This window comes from Meles meles, chromosome 21 (genome assembly GCF_922984935.1).
Source record: "Meles meles chromosome 21, mMelMel3.1 paternal haplotype, whole genome shotgun sequence".
NCBI classification, from domain to species: Eukaryota; Metazoa; Chordata; class Mammalia; order Carnivora; family Mustelidae; genus Meles; species Meles meles.
In genome coordinates, this window is record NC_060086.1 from 41359465 (window position 1) to 41371716 (window position 12252).

Here is a 12252-nt window from a genome sequence, read left to right on the forward strand (position 1 = left end):
AACACAGTGGCCACTGAAGCTCTCACTACTGACCCTCGTCTTTTCTGACTCTGCCCAATCCTTCCTGGATGGGCCCACTGGGAGGGTTAATCCCATGTCTTCCCTGCCTCCCCAGTCACTGTGTCCACTAGTCCCCAGCCCGTCCTTACCCATTCTCAGAGCAGCTCTGGACCGTACACGGTAGAACATTAAAGGAACGTGGACCTGCCAGTATGGAGCAGACCACAGTCCCCAAGTTCCCTTTGGTGTTTCTCACCCCCAGGAAGCTTCGGGCTGGAACGTTCCACTAAATGAACTCTTCCCTGAGGGGGTCGGGATGCATGCGGGGACAGCCTTTGGGCTTGGCCACATGAAAAGGCTCCCGCTAAACCATCCTCCCTCAGCACCTCAACCTTCACCCTTAACCGGGCCCTGATGCCTCACCAGGTCTGCCATGAGTGAAGGATGATGCACTTGGCCTGCCCCAAACCCCCACCGAGCCATGGGGCTCCCCAGAGGGCCTGCCTCTCTGGACTCCTGAATGTGGGCAGACTCGGGGCCCTGCCACCACTCTCCCCACAGAGGTCTGGGCACCACCCCCAGGGAAGAATCTGAGGCTGGCGGAGTCCTGGCTGTAGGGACGGGAAGGTATTGCTGGTGGAGAACAGGAAAGGCCGGTGCAGAGACCTTCCGGGCTCTGGGGAGCAGTACTGCTTCTCACCCCACCTGTACACCACTTTAGAAAACAGGTCCCCTCACCTTGCAAGGCTGGCTTTCCAGGCTCCCTTCTTGCTGCCGGCATGACAGCTACCAGGGCTCGGTGCCCTTCCCTCAGAGTGGAAGTGCAGCAGGGCAGCACTGGCCCCCCGCAGCCATCTTGACCCACCTGTGGCCGTGGACAGGGCCTCAGGCAGAAGCGGAGGGGGCCCTACAAAGCCAGGCCAAGGCCAGAGTCCCCAGAGGTAGATGGTCTTGTCAGTCCGGTTCCCCATCATCTGAAGACTGCTGGAGTCGTGGTGGGCCACGGAAGCAGGGCAGGGACACAGCCCTTGCAAGTTCTTGGGTGATGAGCTCCTTTCTTCACGGTAGCTGCTGTGAGGAAGTGTTGACCTTCGCAAGCCCCTCAGCCCAGCAAGGACACCACCACACAAGATGGTAAAGATGGGCCTGCTGTGGGGCCAACTCCAGGCTGCCACCACGTCACTGTCTTCCAATCTGCACCAGCTTCCTGTTCCCATCCGTGCGACTGCTTAATAAAAGGAAAAAAAAAAAAGCATATTAACAGTGTTAGTCGGCTTAGCCAGAGAGCCCCAACTATTCTGAATTTCATTAAGCTCCTGACAGGACATTTCATCTGTTTGGCTATGTACCTATTCATTCAAGACAGTAACAGGGTCCCCTGAACTCAGGACAACTGGACAAGAGATGATGTGATGCGTCTCCTGTCACCAGATAACAGAGATCTCAGTGAGAAGGGAAACCCAACAGCTAGAGTCCTGTGACTGCACCTGCCATGACCAAGATGGTTCTGGGCCACAGTGCAGCGAGGGGAAACTCAGACCCAGCCGGCCGTCTCCCTCATGGAAGGGGCAGTCAGGAGGGCTAGGAACATGAGGGCAGAGTGCTGGGGAAGAGGGGCTGCACAGTGGGCGGAGCTCCAGGATATGCAGAGGGTCCCCTTGCTTTGGCTGAGGACTCCATACCCGTGTGAAACAAACTATGCAAGAAGCCCAGGGCAGGAATCCCTGGAAAGGAGCAGAGGGGAACGATCCCCAGAGCTCACACAGGGATGGTCCTACTTTGTGTTCCCACAAGCCACCATGGTAAAGCCTCCTAATTCACAGCGTATTTGGCAGAATCCTCAGAAGGGCATCACCCCTAATAATGGGGCCAAATTACCTACAAACCAAAGGCAGCTCTGGATCCACCCTAACGCTGCTCAGAAGCAAGCCTCTAAAGGATCAGCTGATGCCAAGGAACTTAACTGTGTGCCAAACCAAGATTAACACTACTTGAAGGAACATAACAAAACCCAGCAACCAACAACATAAACTCACAATGTCCAGGATTCGATAAGGAAATGCCAGATCTATCAGAGTCCAGCCAGGAGACAGAAACCACATGGTATTTTAAATAAGGGAAGTTTAGTATGAAGAATTAACTATTTATAAGGAGTTAACTGAAAGGAAACAAAAGAAACTCTATAGAATACCTAATGGTGAAGGGGGGCACCCAAGGGAAGGATTCACACCTGGGAGGGGGGTGGTCACAGCCCACTGGATGGTGTAAAGTTCACTGGGCTGCCCTAGGCCGGAGCTGGAGATGACCAGCAACTACCTATGTGGATACCAATAAAATGAGCTGGGAGGCTGTAGGCAGAGGTGCTGATGAACTCACCGAAAGCCACTAGGAGGCCAGACAAGGTCCCATGGAACTTGCCCGGCAGTGCCTGCCCCCTTCCAGACATACAGAGAGTAACAGGCCTGGCACCACAGGGGTGCTGCTAAATGTGCAGCCGGAAACTACCCGAAAAGATGCCAAAGAAACTCACTGGAGTGAGCTCCCATGCGTCCTGTGTGCCAGCCTGTGTCAAGAATGGAAATAAGCAGAACACACAGAACTGGGAAGAGAGGCCCCTTCTCCAGCAACTGCAACGGTGAGTTTAGCATCAGGCTAGCTGGCAAGGGAGAAACATTCTAGCATCACAAGCAAGCAATGAAGTATGAACTAATAACTGCTACACCAGGCATGTGAAAGAGAAGGAAACATGACCTATGACCGTAAGAAAGACCAGCTGTTAGCAACTGACCTTGCAAAGGCAGACACATAAGAACTAGCACAGAAGGACGATGACTACTGTAAAAATGCTTCATATATTCAAGAAAGTAGAGGGAAACACGTGCATGATGGGGAGGAAAATGGAAGCTAGAAAAAGATCCAAATGGGTTTTCTAGAAGATGGTAAGAATAGTATCTGAAATGAAAAAACATTAATATGGGATTAACATCAGATCAACACTGTAAAAGAAAAGATCAAAGAATTTAAAGACATAGCAATTGATATGACTCAAAATAAAGTACATACACACCGACTGTGCTCTTTGTCTGTGGGGCCCAGTGTGCCACGGCTGCGAACAGTAGCCTCCTCGACAGTGTATGCAGCCTGTTGATTGTACGGGTTGCCCTAAGGGACCTTGGAGACAGCCCTTTTAGTGGATGCTGGGGTCCGACCTCATGGCTATCTCCAATTTAGGCTGTGACAGGTATGCGGGGTGCCTCTGGAAAGCCCCAGGGCACAGTAGCCAGGGTCCACATTGGCCAAGTCATCATGTCCATCCGTACCAAGCTGCAGAACAAGGAGCATGTGATTGAGGCCCTACGCAGGGCCAAGTTCAAGTTCCCTGGCCGCCAGAAGATCCACATCTCCAAGAAGTGGGGCTTTACTAAGTTCAATGCGGATGAATTTGAAGACATGGTGGCTGAAAAGCGGCTTATCCCAGATGGCTGTGGGGTCAAATACATCCCTAACCGTGGTCCCTTGGACAAATGGAGGGCTCTGCACTCATGAGAACCTTGGCACCCCCCCTTCCCATCATATTCATGCCCACTAATTAATCCAACTTCCTGTCCAAAAAAAAAAAAAAGTACACAGACACACACACACAAATTAATAAAGCACACAGGTAAACATGAAACACCAGACACTACCAAGCAGGCCAATGTGCATAAACTGAATCCCAGAAATAGAAAAGCAAAAAGGAGACAAAAACACTATCTGAAGAAATAAAGCAGAATTTCCCAAATGATCACGACTATAAACTTATAGATCCAAGAAGCTCAGTAAAATCCAAGGAGGATAAACCTGAGGAGACTATCAGCAAGGTACATCATGACCAAGTTGTTGAAAACCAGTGTCAAAGAAAAAAATCTTTAAAGAAGCCAGGTTTTGATCAGGGAAGTACGAATAAAAACCACAATGAGATCCCACCTCACACCAGTCAGAATGGCTAAAATTAACAAGTCAAGAAATGACAGATGCTGGTGAGGATGCAGAGAAAGGGGAACCCTCCTACACTGTTGGTGAGAATGCAAGCTGGTGCAACCAATCTGGAAAACAGCATGGAGGTTCCTCAAAAAGTTGAAAACAGAGCTACCCTGAGACCCGGCAATCACACTACTACATATTTACCCTAAAGATACAAACGTAGTGACCCGAAGGGGCATGTGCACCTGAATGTTTATAGCAGCAATGTCCACAATAGCCAAACTATAGAGAGAACCTAGATGTCCATCAACGGATGAATGGATAAAGAAGATGTGGTATATATATATGATGGAATATTATGCAGCCATCAAAAGAAATGAAATCTTGCCATTTGCGACGACGTAGATGAACTAGAGGGTATTATGCTTAGCAAAATAAGTTAATCGGAGAAAGACAACTACCATGCGATTCCCCAATATGAGGAAGTCGAGAAGCAACATGGAGCGTTTGGGGGGTAGAAAAAGAATAAATGAAACAAGATGGGATCGGGAGGGAAACAAACCATAAGAGACACTTAATCTCACAAAACAAACTGAAGGTTTGTTTTTGCTGGTGGGGAGGGGGACAGGGAGAGGGTGTTCGGGTTATGGACATTGGGGAGGGTATGTGCTATGGTGAGTGCTGTGAGGTCTGTAAACCTGGCGATTCATAGACCTGTGCCCCTAGGGCTAATAATACATTATATGTTAATAAAAATAAATAAATAAATTATACCCGCCCCCCCCCACACACATAAATAAATAAAACAAAGAAGCCGGGCTTTGAAAGAGCACATTATGTACAGATCCGGCCTTGGATCCTGCTGTGCAGCTCCATGACTGCCACTCGCTGCTGCCAAAATGTCACTGGAGCCTTCAGCAGACAGGGAATCTAGCAGATGAGGTGGTGGACATCATGAGAGTCAACAGAAGTGTTGGAAAGACATCAGAAGCTCTCCGAGTAGACAACTGTGCAGAAAGGCTGCAGGTAGGAGCATCCCAATTTGAAACAAGTGCTATCAAGCTGAAGAAAAAATATTGGTGGAACAACTGCCAGATGTGGACAACAGGGACTGTTGCTGTGGCAGCCACCATCTTCATCATCACCATCATCGTGTGGAATGCTCCGCACTGAGAAGACCCAGTGAAATTCCAGCCTGCTATTTCAAGAACCTTCTTTAAGACGCTTGACTTAACCTGCTGTATCTCGAGCACGCCACTATTCTTCCTGAAGTGATTGTTTTCTGTTGTTACTGTAAAGTTTAATTTCTAGGAAGCGTGCCTTTGTTTTCATAAGTACTCCAAAGTTGAAGTGCGGCTGCCTGGCCCACACCTGGCCCGGCGCCTTCACAGACTGCCAAGTGGCTGATGAAGAGCATCTCTTAAGTTACAGAGCGTCATTACCTAGAAGTAATGTTGTCTGATTAACTGCCATTACTTCCAATCAATGGAATTTGTTCCAAGTTAGCTATCCCTGTCATATGACATCTTCAGAACCATATTCTAAACCTTTAGGTAGGGGCGCCTGGGTGGCTCAGTGGGCTAAGCCTCTGCCTTTGGCTCAGGTCATGATCTCAGGGTCCTGGGATTGAGCCCCGCACTGGGCTCTCTGCTCAATGGGGAGCCTGCTTCCTCCTTTCTCTCTCTGCCTGCCTCTCTGCCTACTTGTGATCTCTGTCAAATAAGTAAATAAATAAAATCTTTAAACCTTCAAGTAATCAGATTTCCAATTTGTGCCTTCCAGAAAGAACACTACTGCCTAATGCAAATCTGTAACAATGACAGATTGTGCCTTCTTTTGCTATTTTTCTGATTCTTTATAAGACAACCCTCTACTGTTTATAACCACCACTGAATCTTGAGTTGTATTTACAGTAAGATGCTGTTTAAGAGTTTTTGCTCTCACATTAGATGTGAAGATGTTTCCTTGTTACTGTTTTGATCACTTGCTAAAAATATTATTTTAATCAGAAATAATAGCCTCTTTAAAACATCTTTATAGAACTATGGCTGTGACCAAGGTTTCTATTTTGCCAAAAAGTTAAATGCCAGTACAATGTTAAGTCTGTTCCTGACAGATAAATTTTGAAAAAGCAACAAATGGAACTTAAGGTGCCATTTAGAATTAAAATTATATTATATGTGAACCTACTTCCTAACAGGACTTTTTTGCCTTTGGAATGCTGTAGGTGGTCCAGTTCCCCTTCTGAGTCCATATTTCTCCCAGGGGTGAGAGAAGGTTTAAGCTAGACTGCGACCATCTCATACATAGAGACTGAGCTCTACCCAACAGTTTGCAGACTGTTAGCTGTGGACTCCAGTAGGTTTATAGTAATTATAATTATGTGAACAACAGTTTTGTAGCTTTCAAGTAAGACCATCTGTGAACTGGTCATTAATTGGCCCAGTCCCCAGAGACAATAGCTTTTTGGAGTTTGTTTCCTATTTTTTTTTTCATGCCCTAATTTTATTTACAAACACACTGAGTATACTGAATTCGAGTTTGATCAATTTTTCAAAAAGACTGCACCTCTTAAAATGCTCCTTTTCACATACATTTAATGGATTAATGAAAACACCCTTATTTCTTTCTATTCAAAAAAAAAAAAAAAAAGGGCAGCAGAGATGCCTGGGTGTCTCATTGGTTAAGCATCTGCCTTTAGCTGCCTTCAGCTCATGATCCCAGAATCCTGGGACTGAGTCCCACATTGGGCTCCCTACTCAGTGGGGAGCCTGCTTCTCCCTCAGCCTCCCACTCCCCTCTTGTGCACTCTGACAAATAAAAATCTTCAAAAAAAAAAAAAGTGGAGGGGCGCCTGGGTGGCTCAGTGGGTTAAAGCCTCTGCCTTCGCCTCAGGTCATGATCCCAGAGTCCTGGGATCGAGCTCCGGATCGGGCTCTCTGCTCCGTGGGGGGCCTGCTTCCTCCTCTCTCTCTGCCTAGTTGTGATTTCTCTTTGTCAAATAAATAAATAAAATCTTTAAAAAAAAAAAAAGGTGCACCAAATCCATATCCTAAGTACAAAGTCATCGTAATTAGTAACTGCCACTTGTTTTCCACTGAAAATGGCAAGTTCTACCCAGGTCCTCCTTATAGTATCTCCCATAAACCACAGAGGTTGTGAACCTCCAAACACTCTGTCCCAACACAGCACTGTTGGTAGTTCTGTGGTCTTTAAGACAGTAGAAATGTTTGTTTCCTATTTTAATCCTATTCTACTTCCTCAATTTGTCTTCTAAATTATGCTTTCAATTAGGCATTAGTCAGGGGTAGGTGACTCTTTTCACAGAAGACAGCTAACCAGAGACACTTTCTTCAAGGTCACAGACTATCTGCACAAGATGCTGCTTTGGAAATAGCTTTGTCATCTGACAGACTTGTGTGAGACTTTCATCACCAGGGTATGCGGCTTACAGATGGGAATTCAAGTAGGAAGGAAAACAGGCAAGGGGGCACTAAGGGAGAAATACAGAGGTAGCACCCCTCTGGCGCGCCGTTACTGGAGGATTCTCATACTCCTGTTCCGATGCTAGCATGTGACTTACAAAGCGACAACAGTTCGGGTGCACCAGGACATGGGGCTCAGGTTAATAACTGTTTCCCCGACACCACTGAAACGATATAATGTTGAAGACATGCCCTGCAGGGTGCCCAGCTGTGAGAAGGAAGCAGCAGCCAGTGTCAGGCCACTAGTCCACCCTTGGCTCGGGGCCTCTGAGTGGGGCCTGGCTCTGAAAGCTTGGTGCTCCCTCTTTGGCTGATGCCCAGTCAGTCCCAGGTAAGCGGCTGACTCCTGCACTAACCCGGGGCTACCTCGCTTCCACCTGTGCATTCAGCGGGGAACTTGCCCACTGTAATGAACTGAACAAAGTGTTTATAAACATGAAAAAAAGCACATTATGGATACATAAATAAAGGTAAGAACCATAAGTAATTTCTGCTCTAAGCTGGAGGACAATGGAATGACATCTATAAAACACTAAAAGAAAAGGAAGAAAAGGTGTCACCAGGAATTCTTTTAATCTATCAAAAATATCTTTCAAAAATAAAAGCATCAAACCGTCCTTTCCCAGTCTGGCATGTGAGGAATTTGGAAGCGGTCACTACTGTCGTTACAATAAAAGAGCTAAACAAATTGAAAACCAACTCGTTTTAGATTCATCAGAGAACTGAAGTAACAGGATAAAATACTACCCAAACAATAAGAAGAACAGGCAAATTACAACTTACTGGAGCAGACGCCTGGGGCAGAAACAGAGCAGGAAAAAACAAAGTATAACTGATAAATCACTAGAGGTTCAATGTGGACAGGTTGGTACTTCTTTGAGTTTTACCTGCCAAGTTATTACAGTGAAGGTCAAAGAACAAAACCCCTCAGGCTTCAGGCAGGGGAAGGAGAAAACAAGCCACTTAGAGATACGTCTAGAACGTTCTGTTCTTTAACAAGCCCTGTCCTCAGGGGAAATTGTTTTACCAGAGTCTAGCTTACTGGGATTTGCCAGAACCTGCCTGACCTATGGGAAGGAAAATATCCTACTCCAGTCCCCTCTGCCTTCCAGTTTCACCTAAGAGAGGGGCAAAACCCCAAACCCAAAGCACTTGTGAAGGTCACAGGCTAGGGGCACAAGTTCCCTAAAAGACAGACCTAACCACAGAACTAGAAATCACCTTTTTTTTTTTTTTAAAGATTTTAAAGTCATCTCAACACCCAACATAGGGCTTGAACCTATAGCTCTGAGATCAAGAGTCATAGGTTTCACCAACTGAGCCAGCCAAGCATGCCTACAGATCACTTCTAACATCCAGAGGGCTCCTGTCTAATAACTGGGGCATACAAACATAGAACTGCACTTCTCAGACCTTGCCTAAGAAATCTTTAGCGAAACGCAAAGACAAAGAGACAAAAACAAGGACACCAGTGTAAATTTTAGCTCTGACAACTCCTGATATAGCAAACAGGAAACATAGCCTAACTCCTAGCTAGGTAAACATAAAACCTCACACAAGGGCATACACATCTCAAGTCCCTTTTACCCAGGACATCACATCTAGCTATCAAAAAATCCCAAAGCATACTAAAATAATGAACAGATCTGAAGACATCGGGCAAGCAGAGAACCCCACCCAGATATGGCAGAGATGCTAGAATTATTACACAAGGGAATTTAAAGCAACTATCACTAATATGCTAGAGCTCTAATGGCAAAAGTGGCCAATATGCAAAGAGAGGTAATGTATGCAGGGCGATGGACATTCCAAGGAAGAATCCAAAGGAAATGCTGGCAACAACAAAAAAAAACTGTAACAGAAATGAACGCTTCGATGGACTCATCAATACACTAGACACAGCCAAGGAAAAAATCAATGAGCTGGAAGAAATACCAATACAACTTTCAAAACTGAAATGCAAAAAGAAAAAGGATACAACAGAATATCTAAAAAGCATGGGACAATTACACAAAAATGTAATCGATCTGCAGTAGAAACAGAAGATGACAAACAGAAAGGAACAGCAGAAACATGTGACCCAACAATGAGACTTTTCCAAAATTAAGAGTAGAGGGCAAACCACAGAAACTCATAGAATACCAAATATACATAAAAATTATAAATATAAAAAAACTGTACCTAGGCATACCATGTTCAAGCTGCAGAAAATCAAAGACAAAAAGAAAATCATGAAAGAATGCAGTGGGGGAGAAGTCTCACCTACAGAGGAGCAAGAATAAGCAGCATATTGGCCTTCTAATCAGAAACCATTCAAGCAAGAGAGTGGAGGAAATATTTAAAGTATTGAAGGAAAAAAAAAAACCTAAAGAGAAATAAAGACTTTAGAAGATGAACAAAAAGGAATTTGTCACAGGGTAGAGGTACCTACCAAGAAATGTTACAAGATTTTTTTTTTAAATTTTATATTATAAAATTTTATATAATAAAATTTAAATTTTATTTAAATATAATAAAATTTAAATAAAAATTTTATATAATAAAATTTATATTATAAAAGCCACCACAACATTTTAAAGATTTTATTTATTTGAGAAAGAGATACTGACAGAGACAGTGAGAGCACGAGCGGTGAGGAGAGGAAGAAGCAGACTCCCACCACCTCCCCCCTCCGACCCGGAGCAGGGAGCCTGACACAGAGCTCAATCCCAGGACCCTGGATCGTGATCTGAGCCAAAGGCAGACACCTAACCGAATAAGCCACTCAGGTGCCCCGTGTTACAAGATTTCTTGAGAGGGAAAAAGACATAAGTTAGAAACAGATCTACACAAAGAAGAGTGTTAAAGAAGGAATAAATGGGGGTTAAATATTTTCTTTAAGATTTCATTTATTTATTTCACACAGAGAGAGAAAGCACACAAGCAGGAGGAGAAGCAAAGGGAGAGGCAGAAGCAGGCTCCCCACCGAGCAGAGAGCCTAGTGCAGGACTTGATCCCAGGACCCTGAGATCATGACCTAAGCCAAAGGCAGAGACACTTGACTGAGCCACCCAGGCATCCCTATTTTTCTTAGTCTTAATTGACCAAATTCATAACAGTTCGCTCAAAATAATAATTTCAACAAGGTACGCAGTAACTGTAGCTTCAATACAAATGAAGTAAATGATAGCAATGTCATAAGGGCAGGAGGAAGGAATTGGGGATATTCTGTTATTAGGTAACTGCACTACCCTTGAAATGGTATAACATGATTTGAAAGTGGACTTAGAAGTGGACTTGGATCAGCTGTAAACACATACTGTGAATTTAAGAGCAAACACTTAAAAATAGTTTTTTTTCTTTTAAGTACAATTGATAATGCTAAGAGAGTGAAAAAATAATCTATAAATGTTCAGTTAAAGTCAGAGAAAGCATAAAGAGTGGAATACAAAATCAAAACCAAATGCAATGGATAAAAAACAGCAACAATTATGGCAGTTATTAATCCAACTGTATTCATAAACACTTTAAATGTCAATGGTCTATATGCATATGTTCAGCCCACAAAACTATGAAAAAAATACATGGGGGTTAAAGAACATCCTACTAAAGAATGAATGAGTTAACCAAGAAATTAAAGACCAGGAAATTAAATAAGAATTTTAAAAATACACAGAAGCAAGTGAAAATGAAAACAAGACAGCCCACGACCTTTGGGATGCAGCAAAGGCAGTCTAAGAGGGAAGCATACTGCAATACAGGCCTACCTCAAGAAGCAAAAAAGTCTCAAATATACAACCTAACCTTACTAAAGGTTATTAAAGGTAAACCTTTGATGCCAGGTTGATACTGAAGGTTTTCTACCTCCTTTCTAAAGGAGCTAAAAAAGGAACAGCAAATAGAAAGCCTAAAGCCAGCAAAAGAAGGGAAATAATAAAGATCAGAGCAGAGGGGTGCCTGGGTGGCTCAGTGGGTTAAGCCACTGCCTTCGGCTCAGGTCATGATCCCAGGGTCCTGGGATTGAGTCCCGCATCCGGCTCTCTGCTCAGCAGGGAGCCTGCTTCTACCCTGCTCCCTCTCTCTCTGCCTGCCTCTCTGCCTACTTGTGATCTCTGTCTGTCAAATAAATAAATAAAATCTTAAAAAAAAAAAAAAGATCAGAGCAGAAATAAATGATACAGAAACAAAAAAATCCAGTAGAACAGAACAACAAAACTAAGAGCTGGTTCTGTGAACGAATTAATAAAACTGGTAACTCCCTAGCTAGACTTATCAAAAAGAAAAAAGACCCAAATAGATAAAATCATTAATGAAAGAGAGATCATGACCAACACCACAGAAATACAAGTATAAGAGAATACTACGGGGGTGTCTGGTGGCTGAGTCTGTAAAGTGCCTACCTTTGGCTTAGGTCATGATACTGGGGTCCTGAGATGGAGCCCTACATCAGACTCCCTGCTCAGCGGGAAGCCTGTTTCTCTCTCTCCCTCTGCACAACCCCCACTTGTGTTCTCTCTCTCTCTAATCAATCAATAAAATCTTAAAAAAAAAAAAAAAAAGAGAATACTATGAAAAATTATATGCTACCAAACTGGAAAACCTGGAAGACATGGACAGATTCCTAGAAACTTATAAACTACCAAAACTGAAACAGGAATAGAAAATTTGAACACATAACCAGCAAAGAGATTGAAACAGTAATCAAAAATCTCCCCAAAAAATAAAAGTCCTGGGCCAGATGGCTTTCCCGGTGAATCCTACCAGACATTTAAAAAAAAAATTTTAGACTTACTTAGTTTCTTACTTTACTTATTTATTTGAGAGA

General features: G+C 44.1%; 2 protein-coding genes and 1 non-coding gene across 4 annotated transcripts in view; 2 read left to right on the plus strand and 1 right to left on the minus strand.

The window, feature by feature from the left end:
- The window catches only part of DNASE1 (deoxyribonuclease 1), a 55171-nt gene that overhangs the window by 11560 nt on the left and 31359 nt on the right, over positions 1-12252 (minus strand). For both annotated transcript variants that reach the window (XM_045992556.1, XM_045992557.1), the window contains exon 2: positions 739-1228. The gene's annotated coding sequence lies outside the window, so the exon portion shown is untranslated. The remainder of the gene's footprint in view (positions 1-738; positions 1229-12252) is intronic.
- LOC123934319 lies at positions 3054-3184 on the plus strand. The gene has a single exon (XR_006816784.1). It is a non-coding gene; the product is annotated as a small nucleolar RNA SNORA70 (small nucleolar RNA).
- On the plus strand, positions 3243-3575 carry LOC123933426 (60S ribosomal protein L10-like). Its single transcript, XM_045992562.1, has one exon. The coding sequence runs from the start codon at positions 3244-3246 to the stop codon at positions 3544-3546; it is 303 nt and encodes a 100-aa protein (XP_045848518.1). The 5' UTR covers position 3243; the 3' UTR covers positions 3547-3575.

Coding starts and splice junctions, on each gene's coding strand:
- LOC123933426 (XM_045992562.1), top strand. CDS start 3,244: ATGCGGGGTGCCTCTGGAAAGCCCCAGGGCACAGTAGCCAGGGTCCAC.